Source organism: Pleurodeles waltl, chromosome 1_2 (genome assembly GCF_031143425.1).
Source record: "Pleurodeles waltl isolate 20211129_DDA chromosome 1_2, aPleWal1.hap1.20221129, whole genome shotgun sequence".
NCBI lineage: Eukaryota > Metazoa > Chordata > Amphibia > Caudata > Salamandridae > Pleurodeles > Pleurodeles waltl.
In genome coordinates this window covers 571,707,262-571,726,465 of record NC_090437.1, presented here as the reverse complement: position 1 = coordinate 571,726,465, position 19,204 = coordinate 571,707,262, and the positions used below count along the sequence as shown (strand labels likewise).

Genomic DNA, 19,204 nt, shown 5'->3' with positions numbered 1-19,204 from the left:
ATATGAACATTATGGTCATAACTGATGCTGGGCTTCTGAATGGGGTCTGAATCGGACAGGAAAGGTTTCCCACAGCTACCAAAGTATTTACTGCGAGACATGGGGACTTTTCCTCTATATTTTGTTCAGCTTTTGATCTAGGTCTGACTAGAATTATTTTAGGCCGTGGAAACTGTGCTATACTGTAGCAGATCGAAAGTTGGCACTAGTGGCATAAAAAATGCAGGATGAATTGCTGGAGTAGTGTCGACCGGCACCAGGGATTCAACTGCCTGCAGAAGCAAGACCTAGGCTTCTTGGGGTCTGTGGGCATAATAGAGGAAACCTGAAACTCAGTGGAGTGGCAAAGGGCCAGCAGGGCCTTGTTGAAGGTTGCTGTCCATGAAAATCAGCACTAGGGACCTGGATTCCAAAGTGGAGCAGGGGCCTCAATGTCCAGAGGCAGCCTCAGGGTCAAGACCAACGCCAACGCCGATGGAATCTTCACCACATCTGGTGAAGCTGCCTCCTAAGAGGGTGCTGCATCTTGGTGGGCTTCTTCTCTTTAGTGTTAAGGTGTTCTACTTAAATGATTTACCGGTTGAGAGGGAGCCAGAGAGGGACGTGGAGGAAGACAAGTATCTGGAATAATGCCACTTCTCCCGGTCCTCATCTCACACTTGAGCCACAAACAGCTTAAACTCTAGCTTTTTGATAGCCTATGTGAGCACGCAAATGCATTTCTCTCATGACTTGGAGTCACGTTTGGGCTCTCAATCTCCAGAGACTATTACTGTGTGGTTCAGACATTGCCAGTCTGCTGAAAAAATTGTATTTCTCCTGACATTTTTTTGAGGAGACATTTCAGAAAAAATTGCTGTAAAACAATTTTGTATGGGAAAATATTCTGAGGAGGACAAGTCTGGATCTGCATCAAAAGATGAAGAAAAAAACGGAACTCACGTCAGTGATTTGGGATGGCATTTTACACAACAGCGGAGTGTCCTATATGCGTGTGGATCCCAGATCCAAAACAGAGCCATAGCACCAGTTAATGGTGCAGTGGAGTAATTGTATCTGGATCCAGTCTGATGCTTAGGTCAGATTCAAGATGTGGGGAATCTGCAGGTAGAATTATCCATGGAAAAAAAGATGAAGACAGGTTGGTTGAAACAAACATGATCTTAACTAGAGGCAATGAAGGGACTGCCATGCTTGGGAAACATGTTCCTTTCTCCATAGTTTGTGTGCTCTTTACAGATGTGGAATTTGAAGGGCAAGAAGAGCTGTATAAACGCTGGTGTAGCAATCTAGTCTAGAATTGATATCCACACTCATCAAGGTTTCACAGGTATTAAAATGTAGTGGTAAATTAAGCGGCATTTTAGTCAGTTGGTAGACACAGCTGCCAACCACTGCTGCATCGAACATTACACAGAATCCAATTAATGTATTTTCTATGGCATGGTGGGGATGACATCCTGGTTGCTTTTGGGGGAAAGGCATTATTAATGTCCAATTATCTCTGGAACAGGGCCATGAACATGTTTTCAATATACCTGCGATGACATTCACGTTGGAAATGCGGTCAAAACTGTGGTGTTTAGAACTGTTTTTTGAGCAGTGAAAAAAAACATTCTTTTTTTGAGCATGGGATGTGTCCTTATCAAGTGGGAAAGTGTAAAGCATGACTAAAAGGAGGGGCGGGCACCAGTGCAAGCTTCCTAGAAGCCGTACTCGAAACGGACTGCACAGGTAAACTTATCTGTTTTAAAGATTGCAAAAAGGTTTCTGCGTCAGTTGAAGAGATTGGGTTCAAGAAGAAAGGCTGGTTGGTTTGGCCTAGACAGAATAGCAGTGGGCCTGTTTTTTTTTTTTTTTGCAACAATACCTACTTTCCTATCTTGTTATTTTTTTCTACAAAGTTAAAAACGTGGCATACTTATGGTGAATGGGGCACCAAAGCATAACAATGCAAGGGTAAAGAATAGCAGCTATAAATTTAAGAAAGTATCTGCCCAGGGGCCAGGCAGTTAAAGGGTTAACTCTCAGCGAGCCAGAAAAACAAACACCGCCAACTGATCTTGCAGAGCATTATCGGAAGCTGTCAGTCTCTAGAATCCTTAAAATTGTATCCTTCAGTTTTGCACTATGTATGTGTGCTATGATAGAGGCTACATCTTCCCTTCAATGTTTCACATTAAAAACAGGTAGAAACAATCATGTCAGTCACATGACTGATTTGGCTGATTGGATGATTTTTTTTTTTTAAATAATCAAAAAATGTTTAATAAAAAGGTTCCCTTCTAAAAGAATGTATTCTTGTAATTGATGTTTTTCGCATGACAGAATATGATATAAAAAGTGTTCTAGTGCTATTCTACAGTTTGTATATAGCAAGGAACATCCATGAAAAAGTTGTATTTTATTTTATTTTTCAGAAATGTTTAAAAAAACGATCATTCAGGAGTACTGCATGTGAGAACTTTCCGCTACCAATCAGAATATTACTCTGAAGAAAGCTTTATCTCTTGTTATCTGACAGAAAACACAAATGGCCTTGTGAACCTGATCAACACTCAGTCAGAGCTGAAGGTAGAATATTGTGCGAGGTTTCTGCACAGAAATGAAAGTAAAAAACTAAAGTTCTTTACTAAAAACTCTGGCAGTAGACATCTTCCAAATTCACTTAGCATTTATAGATTTACAAAGACACTCCCTTCACGCTATCATCTTCGAGATGTAACGTCCTAGTGCATTCAATTCTCAGAAAGAACACTGAGTTAATAAAGGCTTATGGCGTCTATTGTTCTGATTCTATTGCGGTTCAGAAATGTGAACTGGGTCACTCCAGTCGCACTTAATTTCACATCATATGTTGTCACATTTGCTACTGCCAACTACATCACTGTATCCAATAGCACATACCATTTGGAGAGCCGAAAGTTCTTCTGTTATTCGAAATATCTGCACATTGTAGTCTTTTCTTGCATTTTCCACCTGGAAGAATGAGAACTGTTTAGACTGCTCGTGTTCGAGGAAGATTATTTCACCAATCACAAAAAGTAAATACAGAAACGAAGCACTAGGAATAGACTTGACGAGTCCCCTTGATTGAAAGGTTAGCAGAGTAACACACTTTACATTCAAACTTTCAGGCTCTGTATTTTATTAAGAAATAATTACATGTGGAAGGTCAGGTCTTGATCCTATAGTCTACAATACGCTAGTGCTGAATTTGTACAGAACTGTATGACGTCACTTAATTCTATTTCACATAAAATTACTGATCGTTAACTTTGTACTGTAACTGTTAATATTGTCGCTGTTCGGTCTTTTTGGAAAGCTCAGTCTACCACCTAGCATTAGCCATAGTGCTTTCGGATGAATATACATTATGAAAACATTTAAAATCTGTATAGAGAATCCTCATATATTCCTAAGAGCCAAGTTAACGACCACATGTGTAGTTATGTAGGTATTAACTAATATTCAAATAACGATTTTGCCTTGTATTTTTTTTTTAACTTACTGTTTTATGGAAGTGTTTGCAAAAATTTTTACAGCCTTAGCCAGTCTGAAAGCCATAGTGCTCAGTGTTGTACTATAGCCATTTCCATGAGCGTAACCTTGTCTTATGTATATGTGTGTATATATATATATATATATCTATATATCTATATATCTATATATATAGATATATACACACACACACACACACAAAGGGCATTGTGGGCCAATGAAGAAGACTGTGATGGTTGAAACGCGTAGCCCTATTCTTGTTTTTGGAAATTGTTGTTGACATGAAATGGAGATTTGGGTCTGAATAAATAATCCAGTTGCATGGAGTGCCGGCGTTTGAATTAAGTGTGGTGGAACATATTAAATGGGTCCTGCGCCCAATTGGATCACCAACCTCGGTAGGCGAGCGCAGGAAGAACAGCAGGACTTTTTTATATATATATATATATATATTCACAAGAAATATGTGAAACGGAAACAGACCAGCACCCGTGTGATCAGAGCACAAGGAGATAACACAAAAGACAGTGCTGCAGTGTGACTGGCAGGCAGTAACGTGACTAGGTCACAGACTGATTCCGGCAGCATGCCTGCATTCTGCCCTGAATGGTACGGACTGGCGAGAACAAAGTCACAGTCTTGAAAGCTTGTGACAAACTGTAGGGCAGCTATCTAGATGACATAATTCTTCTCCCCATCCGAAAGATAAGGATGATGAGAGGCTGTCCATTTCTATCGCTTTCCCTTAGATGAACTAGCCAGCTGCTATGGGTGGAGTCACTGGCCAGGTTCCCCGGACCACCTCTGACTTAATGTAAAGAAAAAAATCCCTAACATAAGAGAAAAACCCAACTCAGTTTTGAGAAGAATTACAGAGTGTTTTTTAAGTATACTGATCCAATTGGACACATTTGAATCAATTGTTCCAATTGACAGTGCTGAGTGACGCAAGAGAAAGTTTGGTTAAGAAAGCGCTGGGGCTGTGAATTGACCACACGAATGATGGTGAATTGAATTTAAAAAAGGATGCACAGTTGCAATTCTGGAGCTATAGCCAATAAAAACTGAATGGATTGAATTTTTTAATTGTAAACTGAATAAACATGAGGTTCTGGTTGATTATTTAAACAGAATTAAGGATTTGTTTGAAAGGTACTCAGTTATAGCCCGTCCAGTGGAATTGGCACACAAAGCAGTTGGTGTTACTTTTGTGCAAGTATTGTTAAGAATCAATTGACTTCTATTTGTCTTGGATGTTAGACTAAGAAGTTAGCACAATTAGTAGTGAACCACTGTTGCATGTCACAAGAGAAAAAGAAAGAGAACATTAAATCCAAATTGATGTCTTTGAAATTGCAGAACATGCAGCAAGTGATTAATGGAGCAAGGTGAGGTGCTCCAGTAAAGGGGGCGGGGAGGGCCAGGAGTTCAGGAAGATGGGAGAATTGTAAAGGGAATCATTATGGTCCACAGGGGCGAACGTGTGCTATTAATCTCTTTGATGGAACCCACAAAGGGTTCCATCAAAGACACACTTCGGACACACTATGTTGAGCATAGTGTGTCCAAAAAAGTCCCCTGTTCAGTATACAGGGCATATATGGACCCTATAAGTAGGGGGGTGGCCAGCGAGGTGGCCCTCTAGAAGGACAAAGCAGCCCTCCTTGTCTACTGTCATGTGTAATTCATGGAAGGGTCACCAGGGCAAATCCATACGAGGGCACGTTGGTGAGTAAGTGGTGGCGTAGATGTGGCCTCTCCAGCATTTGCACAATTGGTTCACCTCCCCACAGGAGATGTGTGTCTCCTGTAGTAGGATTACCTACGCTCATCTTCCTTAACTGAGGTGGTGGTGCCCAAGTTGGCCGCTGCCTGGAGGGCACGTCTGCGATAAATTATAATTTGTTCCAGATTAGGTGAGGAAGTTGTTGGTGGCTGTGGGGACGACTTTGGATGTGGCTTTCCCTATTTTCTGTTTCAGGAGTATGAGAGTGATGAAGTCAGTTTGCTGTGTGGATGTGGTTGTTCTCCATGGTGGCAGTCTGCCCAATCTCAGGTGTCCTTTGGGTATGTAAAGAAAGGGGTGCTGCCATCCAGCATTATTTTAAGCCAGTCTAGGAATAGTAGGGAGTATTGCATGCCCAATTAACAGAGTCTTTTCTTTACTTCCAAATAGGAAGATCATTGGCGCTGGACGGCATGAGTGTAATCAGGAAAGAGCATCACTACTTTGTCCTCCACTTGAAGGGGACCACCTCGTTGGGCTGCGCGGGGTCATGTTCTCTGAAATGCGAAAGGTTTGCTAGCATGGGGAGGGGCCCCTGAGGGAGGGCACTGTGCATCTTTCCAATTAGTAGAAAGGAGAGAGCTCAGTTGCAGGAGTGAAAGATCTAAACCAGATTCGCCGATAACTGAGAGGGTCTGACCCCTCAATTCCCTCTGGGAGACCCATGATGCAGATGTTTCTTCTCCAGGAGCACCCCTCAAGATCCTCTGCTCTATTCTCAAGGTACTGGACCCAGTCACAAAGGTCTTGGATTACAGACTGGTTGTCAGTCACAAGTGGGTACACAGTAGCAAGGGTTTTCCCACTGTCGGAGACTTTATCTGCAAGTTTTTGGTAATTGTCTCGCATGAACCCGAGTTCTGCAGTTAAAGAGCCAAATCTGGTCTCCACTGAGAACCCCGAGTGTTCAATTACTGCTAGCACCCTACCTTCCCTGAGGTAGACAGTGCAGTGACAGCTCCCAGTTGAGGAGATCCGGGACGGTGGACACCGGGTCCATTTTGGGTGGGGCTACAGCTTTGGAACGGAGCCCGTCCATAGTCTTTGGTTGCCCGTGTCAGATCAGGAGCAAAGAGTGAGGGTGTTTAGAGTGAGGAGTCCAGGCAGGAGGGGGATGGACCTTTTCCAGAGTGGGGGAACAGGGAATAGCACAGAGTGGTGTCAGGTTCTTGACACAGTGACGGTTGTGGCAGTTGGTGAAGCCCCAGCAAGACAGGGGTATCGTTGGGGTAGAACAAGGTGGCTAATACAACACAATGCTCACAATATCCATTGCAGAATCAGTGGAGAAGTGAAGGTTAGGAAGCCAGGTGAGATAAAGGTTCTGAGTGTTCCATGCTGGGGCCCCGTCAAATAGACTGTGTACCAGTCCGAGATGTGGAAAAGGGCGAAGTGTGGCACAGACAAGTGATGGCTTGTTTTAGTCTTCTACTTCAGTAGCTGTACTCTGCACGCCTCGATTATGACGCAAATGGAGAGGGCATGACACTGAAGGAGTTCCAATAGGACATCTGTGTCCGTCTGGTGTTTCCGCAGAGGGGGTTACAGACCACAGTGTGCCTAAAAGGTAGTAGAAGTCTAGCCAGGATTCAGGGGTAGAAAGGTAGGGGTATACAGGATAGAGTCAGTTCTCAGGGAGTTATCTTCAGTGTGCCTGGTAATGCAGCCTCAAACCAGGGGAAAAACTGAGCAACAATAAAAAGCAATGTCTACAATTGTCGCTATGATGCACTTGGAGCGGGTATGAGTGCAATGATGAGCTACCCACCGCCAATTCGCCTCACCTGATGTAGTACATGGAGTTGGAGGCCTTCCAGGGTAGCCTAGTTTAGTCTGGGGTGGCGTGCTGAGCAAACAAACGACAGATTAAACCCAAATATTTGTGACTGGGGGTGAATGTTTGATTTGCTCTGCATTCTGTCCATCATCTGTTCTTTTTGCATTTGTCACCCCAAGTGGGAAGGGTATGCCCAGATGTGGGTCTCGTGCTCACTGCGCCACCGGATTCAAGCTAGCCTAGCTGATGAAGGGCGATTCCCTGAAACCAGTACTAGGATGCTTGTTTCCCATCCAGGGAGGACCAGGCTTGGCAGTTCGGGCTGTACTGTTCCTATGAGGAACAGAGTCAAGACTGATTTGCATATGGCTGGGTCCAACCCGGGGTGGCGTGGTGAGCAAAAAAACAATGGATTAAACCCAGATCTTTGTGACTGGGGATGAATGTTTGATTTTCTCTGCATTCCGTCCATCATCTGTTCTTTTTGCATTAGTTTAGCCTCTGCAGCACACTGCAGTGCAAAAGTTGTGCCAGAGAGGAGGACAAGTGGGGGGCCAGGTGAGCAAGGTCCTTGTGCTGGTCCCGTTGCTGGTGTCCAAGTGGAGGAGGCCAGGTACAGAAGGGACTAGTGCAGGTAGAAAGTGCTGGGTCCAGTCCCTGAAGGGGGCCCACATCAGTGTCCAGGCCACATGGTGCCCAGGCTCTCCCCTAGGAAGGGGGCAGCATTGCAAAGGAGAGGTGGGTGCAAAACAGGTCCTGCACTTTGTCACCTGTGGCATTCAGGAGAAAAGTGGGTGGGATGTAGGCCTAGCTGCAGTCAGTCCGGGCCGTCTGTGGCCCAAGGTGGAGCCTAGGGGCTCCAGGTACAATAGGGCCGCATTCAGATAAAGCAGGGGCTGTTTCAGTCTCAGTTCATCACAGATGAGGGACAGGTGGGCGATACTCCCCCACATCCCTCGATAATGACAAGGTGGTGGGGAAGCAGGATTGGTCTGAGCCCGTTGTGCAGAGGGGAGCCGAGCTCGAACCCCTCAGAGTGGGTCCCAACAGAACTGCAGGCAGTGTGGCAGGAAGGGGCGTTCACCTCGGCAAGTGGTGGGGCCCCAAGTGGAGGGAAGATGCAGTCAGCAGGGCTCCGCCCGCAGTGCAGCCTCTAACTGTTGCTGTGGGCCGCTGTGATCTCCATGTGAGTCAGACCTGCTGCAGCAAGGGTGGACAGCATCCTGCTGATGACAGAATCAAGAGCTACCTGAACAGCCTCTGCAGTAAACAAGGGGGGCAGTGCACCCGGGAGCCACGGGTCGTTGACGTTCCACCCAGGGCCTCTCAGGCAGGATGAGCTATTGTCAGGGGGAGCGTTACTGAAACACATTCACTATCTCGGTTAGCTTGGCCATGCCCACTCCAACACCCTGATAATGCTGTTTCAAGAGGCAAAGCCCTACCCAATTCTGCAGCTGCAAATGCTATCATGTCGAAAGGTGATTGATGCTGCCACGTGCATTATGAAAACAAATCTATTTCCTGTACCACTGTTAAAGGAATTGGTTTTAATTGCAGGAGCAAGCTTCTGAGAGTGAAAAGCAATCCAGGATCAAGCAACAATGTAAAAGAGACCTTAAGGGGATGCAGAGGACCAGCACCAGACCTGTAGTTGCACCAACATTTCTACTCTCCATCCTGGCCAGGTTATATCATGGAACAGCCCTCACTGGTGTGCTTAGTGGTGTTGCAACCCTTGGTGTGTGCCCTTCTTGTATTCAATATCCCAGAGATATTTCAAATCCTGTGCCACATGTCTGTCATTCATTGTTGCAAAAGGGGCAAGGTGAACTGCGCCTGCTCTCCATCCCCACTAGGGCCCCTTTTTTCACCTCCAAGTTGAGATCATGCAACTACCTAAGTGTGTGAATTACTCCTAAGTGCTTTGGGCTTGCATTCTTTTGGGATGGGTGGGGGGAGGGGCATACCCCTATGCCCCCACAGATACCACCATTACTGTTCCTAAGTGGTTACACAGAGACTTCATGACAAGGTTCAAGATACAAAGCCAGAATAGTAGTGATTTAGGAACAGATTTAATTTATACAGTAGTGCAGACAAGCTCGGAAAACACTAGTACTTACATTGTGTCTATCACCCAGAGTTAGTGGGTAAAGTGGAAAGTAATAATGGCAATGCTAAGATATGTTCAGAAACACAGTTAAAATGGCCGGATGCTTTAACAATATACTTTGGTTCTTGAGTGTGACCTGCAACCAAAAGACTAAACCAAGCCTGCATGACAGTCAGGGGCCGATCCATGATGTATCCTTCAAACCACACTGTGTCCTCTGCAAAATTAAATCTGCAGTTAAATTAGGATATTGTGTTACAATACTGCAGAAATATTACACAATGTCCTTACAGTTTCCATTCTCAGCTGTAGGATATTTTACCTAGCTATGACGTCTGCTGGTGCTAATGGCGGTCGCCAGTAGGTATAGCCTAGTTTCCATAGAAAAAGCATTTTCGGTTTTACCAATAACTTTGCCTAAGTTTGACAAATCTTCACAATGTTTTTAAAACTAGTTTGCCACTTATCTGCTGTGTTGAAAGTTTCGCGGGGGATTCATCAAGCGGGAGCCGAGAAAAAGTGAAGGTCCCAAAACATTTTCCCATAGGGTTTTTAGATCCGACTACAGCCCAAACCGCTGAACAGAACTACACCAAATTTGGCAGAAAGCTAGATCATGGTCCAGAACGAGTGCTCCGTGTAATCTGGTTTAAATCTGTTCAGTAGTTTTAGAGTTATTGAAGAAAAAAGATTTATATCTATCTAGGGAAGGGAAGCCTCAGTGGATCTGACAGAACTCATGGTGAGATCTGATTGGCTGACAGAACCTCAACCAGGAAGTCCTGGCAGCCATCCTTGGACTCAGGCTCAGTCGAGTCCCAAGAAAAACCATTATAAATAAGAAAATGGTGCATGGTAGTAATACCCTGCCCCCCTAGGCCTGGTGGCAGTTAGAGTTATCGCAAGAAACTGTAATTCAGGCCCTAAGGTAACTAACTTGCGACCACTGAGATGCACTATTATCCCACATATTACATCATTCATGACATCTTCTATGAAATCATTGATAATATTAGTTCAACATTTGGTGTAAAATTATTGATGGCAAAAATCTGCATGGCAAGGGGGTGAGTTATAGTCACCGTAGGACAGGAGTTACAGTGTCTTGAGATAACTAACTATAACTGCTGAATTTCTATGTTTTTTTGTGTTTTAAATTTGAGCCTAACTACAACATACCTGTAACCTTTGTTTTTTTCCAGTGAAAAATAAATAAATAAATATATATATATATATATACAAAAGGAGTAGTTCTTTAAGGGACATTTTGGTACATAGTTATACAAGGAAGAAGAAAGAAACTTTCTTAGATAAATATCAAGGCTTCTATAAGCGTGCCAACTGTAAAGCATGCAGGTACAGTTCAAACCGGAAGCAATATGAGTTACCCACGGGTAGGCAAGCAGATATTAAAAAGTATATTAATTGTAACTCAGATTTTGCTATCTATGTAATAGAATGTCCATGTGGATTACAATATGTCGGCAGCACAATTTTTCCTCTGAAGAAACGCATTCTTGAGCACTGGAGAGCGATATTGAACAAGGATGCTGCGTATCCAGTAGCGAGACATTGTAATCTTGAGCATGAGGGGAAAGTTGAGAAGATGAAATTTTTTGGTATAGACAGGGTCTTGGCCACTCCGAGAGGAGGGGACAGAGAAAAACAATTGAGAAGATTGGAGTCTGAATATATTATTCAGCTTAATAGCCGTTATCCTTGGGGATTGAACAAGGACGAGGAACTTTCTGTTCATATTGGTTAACAGGATGATGTCAAGGCAGGGTCCCATTAGAACAATGTTAGGTCAGATTACCTCTTATTGTTTGATTGAAAGGCCTACAAAAATATTTATTTGATGATTCATTGTGTTACAATAGTGGCTCATCCGATTAGTGATATGATTTTTGGTTAAATAGGAGCATTATACTAAAATGGGAAGAGTATATAAAATGGACATTTAAAATGATATTAGAACGTATATTCCTATGGATATATATAAATATACATATATTAAAAAATAAAAAAATAAAAAAAATGTATATATAGATATATATCTTCTATGTCTATTGATGATGGTATATATAGCAGATGGGAGGGGCCACATTTTTTCTGTTGTATAACTCTGTAAGAAGGGCCAAGGAAGAAGACCGTGAAGGTTGAAACGCGTTGCCCTATGTTCTGTTTTATGGATTTTTGAAATAAATGAAGGCCATTGTTTTGCAAGGAGCGCCAGATTTTGAATTGTTTTTGGCGTGGATTTAAAATGGGTCCTGTGCCCATTGACTGAGCACCAACCTCGATAGGCGAGCCCTGGAAGAAACACAGGATTCCCTCTTTGATGATATATATATATATATATACACATACATATATATAATAATAATAATAATATGAAAATAAAAATAAAAAAATCTTTATTATCTTTTTAAAGCAAGTATTTTAATAACTCATAAGAGTCTACACTGTTCATCTATGTTTTTAAAAAACAGACAACAATGTAAAATGGGTCATTTTAATTAACTTAGTGACAAGACAACTTTTCCATAAACCTTTTTTTAAAGGTAAGAGTAAGCGAAAATGAGAGCAATGTAGCCTAGTAGGCTGCAGTTTGAAAAGCTGGGAAAACTAACACTGCTCCTTTAATAGCATACTATGATATCAATGCTAATGGTAGAACGGAGGTTAATTCTTTTTTCATATCTCCGGGGATGAGGAAGTGTTGCTTATGACTATAATGAGGATTTCCCTGGAGGATAACTAGGTTTACGAGTACATAACAATTAATTCTCTTCACGCGGCATTTTCATTATTAGTCAAAAGCACTACATTTAACAGCCAGCCATCCCTACAAAGGTGGAGAAAGATGCAAAGTTAAACACCAACTAACCAAAATGTTTTTGCAGAGAAGCTTGGCCCACCTGGACATCTGCTCTGGAGCAGTATCAAGAAAATAATGTCTTGGAAAAGTATATAAGGTCTTCCAAGTAGCACATTTACCTTTACCAGCAATGGATATACATACTCCTTAAGGAATCCTTCAACGGCTACCTTACCTTTTGCTGAAAGGGCTCAGGCCTACAAGATAAGGTTTTGTTACCATTTTGTTACCATCGACACGTTGTAGGGCAACATGTAATCACTGCCTGAGCCAAGACTCACAGACCAGGTCAAAATAGGACAGAGACTGTGACAACCATCCAACTGAGTGAATGGAACAGAACAATGGCATATATTTGTAGGGTATCCAGTAATTTGCAATTACTCCTCACTCACTTTCGATTTCTCTATAGAACATATTTCACCCTGTTGTGATACATAAAAAATTCCACAGCATTTATCCACTTCCCTGGGAATACCTCGGAGAGTGTTGACATGTGTCATACAACCTGGACATGCGGAGCAGTGACTGGGTTTTCGGTCAGGGTGGTCACTACCTTCAAAGGGAACTAAGCCCTACAGGTGGGCTTAAATGTAAGCACTACATATTATGCCTAGACCAGATCCGGAAAGTAAGGAGTATGCAATTTCGCCTGAAAGCACTGAGGCTGATTTTGGACATTCAGCAAATTGTGATGCACTAGAAACATGTTGCAGGTCGGGAATAAGATTTGTGGCAAATAGTTTTGAGTAATTAGTAGATGATTGCACCTTCGTATGAATATGGCTAGGAAAGACCGTAAAAGGGATACATCACTAGAGGGAGATAAATGAAGGAATATATCAACAGTGAAACGACTGTAAGTGAGGGCTTCGACACACTGCCTGCTGGAAAAATAAACACACATACACACTACACCCACACTCTTTCACCAAAAAACTGCAAAACACATTTCTATTGAAAATCTCTAGGTTTAGACACTTATTAGAATAAATAAAATAGGGAGTGAAAAGTTACAAAGTATGTGTTGTGTTCTAGACTTTAAGTCTAATATAAAGCACCTGATATTGACAAGTACAAGGCTCTCGGTAACATGCACAATTAAAACAGTAGAAAAGCAAAAAAACAAAGGCAGATGGGGCATAAGTGTCTTACCTCTTTCCTAGTTCTGACAGCAGCTTCTTGAATAATTTGAACAAGTGCTTCCTTCATTTTTTCAATTTCTGCTTCTTTTTGTCTCTCTTTCAAAAGGGCCTTTCGAAATGGAGACAAATATTTAATCAAGGTTTCAAAGATTCCTTTGAAAAAAAGTCTACTTGCAATTGAAACACGAATTAAATTTACAACTCAATATCACTGACAAATAAGGCCTCAGTACGATTATACATACAGGGAGTGCAGAATTATTAGGCAAGTTGTATTTTTGAGGATTATTTTTATTATTGAACAACAACCATGTACTCAATGAACCCAAAAAACTCATTAATATCAAAGCTGAATATTTTTGGAAGTAGTTTTTAGTTTGTTTTTAGTTTTAGCTATGTTAGGGGGATATCTGTGTGTGCAGGTGACTATTACTGTGCATAATTATTAGGCAACTTAACTAAAAACAAATATATACCCATTTCAATTATTTATTATTACCAGTGAAACCAATATAACATCTCAACATTCACAAATATACATTTCTGACATTCAAAAACAAAACAAAAACAAATCAGTGACCAATATAGCCACCTTTCTTTGCAAGGACACTCAAAAGCCTGCCATCCATGGATTCTGTCAGTGTTTTGATCTGTTCACCATCAACATTGCGTGCAGCAGCAACCACAGCCTCCCAGACACTGTTCAGAGAGGTGTACTGTTTTCCCTCCTTGTAAATCTCACATTTGATGATGGACCACAGGTTCTCAATGGGGTTCAGATCAGGTGAACAAGGAGGCCATGTCATTAGATTTCCTTCTTTTATACCCTTTCTTGCCAGCCACGCTGTGGAGTACTTGGACGCGTGTGATGGAGCATTGTCCTGCATGAAAATCATGTTTTTCTTGAAGGATGCAGACTTCTTCCTGTACCACTGCTTGAAGAAGGTGTCTTCCAGGAACTGGCAGTAGGACTGGGAGTTGAGCTTGACTCCATCCTCAACCCGAAAAGGCCCCACAAGCTCATCTTTGATGATACCAGCCCAAACCAGTACTCCACCTCCACCTTGCTGGCGTCTGAGTCGGACTGGAGCTCTCTGCCCTTTACCAATCCAGCCACGGGCCCATCCATCTGGCCCATCAAGACTCACTCTCATTTCATCAGTCCATAAAACCTTAGAAAAATCAGTCTTGAGATATTTCTTGGCCCAGTCTTGACGTTTCAGCTTGTGTGTCTTGTTCAGTGGTGGTCGTCTTTCAGCCTTTCTTACCTTGGCCATGTCTCTGAGTATTGCACACCTTGTGCTTTTGGGCACTCCAGTGATGTTGCAGCTCTGAAATATGGCCAAACTGGTGGCAAGTGGCATCGTGGCAGCTGCACGCTTGACTTTTCTCAGTTCATGGGCAGTTATTTTGCGCCTTGGTTTTTCCACACGCTTCTTGCGACCCTGTTGACTATTTTGAATGAAACGCTTGATTGTTCGATGATCACGCTTCAGAAGCTTTGCAATTTTAAGAGTGCTGCATCCCTCTGCAAGATATCTCACTATTTTTGACTTTTCTGAGCCTGTCAAGTCCTTCTTTTGACCCATTTTGCCAAAGGAAAGGAAGTTGCCTAATAATTATGCACACCTGATATAGGGTGTTGATGTCATTAGACCACACCCCTTCTCATTACAGAGATGCACTTCACCTAATATGCTTAATTGGTAGTAGGCTTTCGAGCCTATACAGCTTGGAGTAAGACAACATGCATAAAGAGGATGATGTGGTCAAAATACTCATTTGCCTAATAATTCTGCACTCCCTGTAGTTTATGAATGTGTTTTTATTTATTACACGGGACAGATTTAGGTCAAAAGAAAGTTTTGGAATATGAAAATATTTCAATGTGTGAATGTATTCATGATATGGATTCTTGTGCTCCTACGGCTAGACCTCAAAACCAACTCTTCCACCTTCCTATTTCTACAGTCTAGAAGGATCTTTGTGGGCTCTCACCAAGTTAAGATTGGAACGCTAATCATGCGTTATGGAGGTACAGAATTAAGATGACCTTCTTTGTAACCCTCAATTTACGATGCTCAAAGCAACAAAATGTTGAAAAACGCTGAGGTACAAAAGAAGATGTCCCTGACGACTTTCCTTTTTTACCTCACACAAAGATGCACACAATTTTACTTTTTCCTGTGACATGGGACAGATCTGCACTCACCCCGTCCACCCAAAATAAAAACGATAAAATGATGGCTTTCACCAGAAAAGCAGAATTCTTAAATACTTTCAGAAAACAATATGCGGTGTAGAAAGTAGGAGCCAAGGTTAAACCTTTGGCTCTTTGCCGAAGATAGCTCTCAAAATAACCAACAGACACGACCAAGACCAACGATTCCCAAGCCGACTCGAGTGCTACCGATATAATAAAGTGTGCAATGGGAGCATTGTTACAGCATGCAGGTGCTATGAAAACTTACGAGTAAGAGCATCTTCTTGTTTTATTTTTTAGGAGCTACTATTAAATATTGTAATTACCAGATTGCTAACAAAAAAGGAGATGCTGAACCCTGGGAGAATCACAAAAAAGTGATGGATGCAATGTTTGGATTCATCTCAGCCACCAGCAATTACTCAGCAGCACCCAAGATCATCGTCCTTACCCCCATAACAATTTAGACAGGAATCGGCCATAAGCAATTGCTCCTTAATCCTGCTTCAATATAAGGAGTCAGGGTAGATTCTGCTCGACGACGTTCTCAGCCAGTCTTCTTGCAGGTTGTGAGTTATTGGATCTAAAGTATAGTCACTAAACCTACACAATGAGTAGGTAATTATCTGGACCTAATCTAGTTTCTGGAGGCTTTATATCAAGGACATCCAGGTCACATAGTCAGACCATTTGACATTGATTTTTCTTTTTTATTATGAGCTTGGTGGCTCCAAACCTATAGCTTTACATCTTCCATGGACCAAACTCAAACGTAATAAATGCTTATTCACAGACCTGCATCAGCTGCAGGATAACGCTTCCAGGATTACTAAGGAAAATGTGCATGTTAATGATGCAAATTTGAATTCATGGGTCACTATGGCCGTAGACAAGGGGTTCCATTAACTGAGATCAGGCCTCATAGAACACGGCCATTTGTTCCTTGGTGTTCTTTGGAGTTTGTGAATTCTAGGAGGTGGTGCCAAAAAAGAAAAAGACAAAACAAAAACTAGCTAACAGATAGCTCAATTATTGGGAGTAATACGAGGATGGCTTAAGTCTTACACATGGGCGGCTCCGCCATGAGGGTGGAGGAGCGTTGCCGCCCCACTAGCAGCGACAACTGCAAAATCTTTACAAGGAAAAGATAATAAACAGTGTTTATTATCATTTCATTGTAAAGGGGTGGGGCCACAGGGGTGACGAGTGTGAGGGACACTGCTCAGCACTCCCCCTCAGAGCGCATGCGTGTTTGGCCAACAGCGTCAGGATTGGCAGCAGGGAAGGTCGGCAGCCAGCAGAGGAGCGCAGCGCCGCGTGGCGTTCAGGTAGGTTTTGTTTATTTTATAATAATAATAGGTTTAAGGCTTTACTATTATATTGCGTTACGTCTTTTAGATGTACTACCAGTAGAAGGGTAGGGGCCAAGACGGCATTGAGGTAGGACACTTTCTCCATGCCTCCTTCTTGATCTTCTGCGGAAAAGGCAGTGGACCCTCAGAAGGAGCTGCGATCTCCGGCAATCCAGAGTTCGCCAAAACCTGGAAGCCCTGTGCTTTAGCAGGAGGGTGAGAATTCTGCATGCTGGTGAACTGGTGAGACATTTTTTTGAGACCGGTGCAGAGGCATGTAGGCAGCCTCCGTTCGGAATTGAAGAAAAGAGACTGCCTTGGCATGGAGGAAATGGCCAATCACCAAGCTACGGGATGGAGGTCTAGGGACTCCTCACCATCATGGTTTCTGAGCCCAACGCTCAGACCAAGAGTCCTGACAAGTGAGAAACAGCGATGGGAACATGAACTAGAGCGCCAGCAGACGTGCACAAAAAACCCAGAGGCCTATGCAGAGATCAATGTGTTTCACAGACAAGGCCAGTAAGTGTACAGAGAGCTGGTGGGGGTGCCATCAATTCTAACGGACACAAGCTAAGCAGTAGTGGGACCATGGTGGCTTAGTAATCAAGACCCACTGCTACTCCTCACCTACAGGATTCCCACTGGATGCACAGCAAAACTCCTCAATGATCCACACAGGCAGGACACAGGAGAGCAAGCACAAATGTTCACGGGTGGAGGAGAGAAAATGCCTGGCACAGGGTAAGCAGACCCTATGTATCTTGAACAGGGCAACCGCACACATCTTCAAGTGATCCCTTGAACACATAACATCTATTATGTGCTAAAGAATACTGACTGCAAAGGCATCTAGCAAGAAGAAAAAAAGACTAATCCTGAAGCCATATTGTCCAAATCCCACGAGAATAAGAATAACCTGCCAGCACTCTCTATACCAAATTCCCTAAGCAGGGACACACAACCAAGCCACACAATGATGTAGGCAGAGCCCCCATGACAGTAGATCATGGAGAAATTAATTCAGTGTCTCTGAGAAGACTTCTCAGCTCTCCACAATGAATAAAGATCACACATACAGTCTCTCAAACAGGACACAAAAGAAATAGGAGACAGGATCATAACTCTGGAAAAAGCAAGAGAAGCGTGGGAAGAAGAAATGAAAAGCCTGCAGTGCAAAGAATCATATGGAGAACTTACATGCCTATCTGGAGGACACTGAGAACCACTCACAAAAATAAATTCAGAGTCAAAAGGGCACATATGTCGGCAGGAGGGGACGACATAGTGGTCTTTGTTAACAGACTTTTTAAAGAGGTACTCCCTAGCCTGAATGAATGACACATTATAGTGGATGGTACTCATGGCGTAAACTCAAGCTCACCCAATCTAACCAGGCCTCCGACATTTTGACATGGCGTCACCACTTAGGCCAGAAGGAAAGCATTGTGGAGACTGTAAAGAATTGTGGGTCAGATTGTGTTTGAGGGCCATAAATTGACATCGAATCAGGATTATGAATCAACATTGAAAATGTGTTGCAAATTCAGCCCGTTACAGTATTCCTGAAAAGGCGTTCGCTACAGATGGGCTCACCCTTTCAGGATTACATTTACCTGGGAAGGAATTCTCTATCAGTTTAAATCACTCAGGGAGGCTTGCTACATACTCGGGGTGGAGGATCCCAAATACCAGAGAATGCCTACAGCAGAGACACAGCCCGACAGGAACAACACAATCCTTGAATGCCAGTTGATGCAGGAGAGTGCAATCCAGGAGTAAACATTCAAAAACCTCAGCTGACGCTGTGCAGCAGAGGAAAGCAGTAGTCGACCAATTAAAAGGGACCTGTATCACCACAATCATGAACAGGCAAATCTGTGACAGACATTTTTAACATCGCATCAATGCATGAACAAGAGGTTGGGACAAGATGATAATATAAGCTGCGCCTGGGTGGGTCGGGGAGCAGAGGTAGGCATTGGGAGATTGAGTATGAACTAGTATAGTGCAAGGGTATGCAGAACACTTGCCCCTTGACCCTCTATTGTGAGGGGTTGGACTCCAACAGTTTTTGATGAACAGTTTGAGATCACATACTAAGGAGTAGGGTCTCTAGCTAGTGCAGCAGATGGGACTTAACGACAGCACAGTGCACCGCAGAGATATACCAGGACTCCTGGACCTCATGGATGACAAAATTCTAAGCTTTAATGTTAGGGGATTGGAGGCACCAGGTAAAAGGGGGCTCTATTGTTCTTAAAGACTCTGGCTGCCAGATATGCTTATTACAGAACACCTACTTACTTAAAAAAGGAATTAAACTAAATGTGCTCAAAATAGTTCCCCCCCCACAGCCAATATTTTCTTCAGAACCCAAGAAAAAAGCCAGAGTAGCGATTTTGTTTGAAACCTTCTCCTGGGAGGTTGGGGTGGAGGAAGT

At 42.9% G+C, this 19,204-nt stretch overlaps 1 protein-coding gene across 5 annotated transcripts in view; it reads right to left on the bottom strand.

The window, feature by feature from the left end:
- The window catches only part of SCLT1 (sodium channel and clathrin linker 1), a 419,430-nt gene that overhangs the window by 194,056 nt on the left and 206,170 nt on the right, over nucleotides 1–19,204 (bottom strand). For all 5 annotated transcript variants that reach the window (XM_069242161.1, XM_069242151.1, XM_069242154.1 and 2 more), the window contains 2 exons: nucleotides 13,217–13,315; nucleotides 2,908–2,979 (listed from right to left, as the gene is read on the bottom strand). In XM_069242161.1, coding sequence (XP_069098262.1) covers nucleotides 2,908–2,979; nucleotides 13,217–13,315 — 171 coding nt within the window. The remainder of the gene's footprint in view (nucleotides 1–2,907; nucleotides 2,980–13,216; nucleotides 13,316–19,204) is intronic.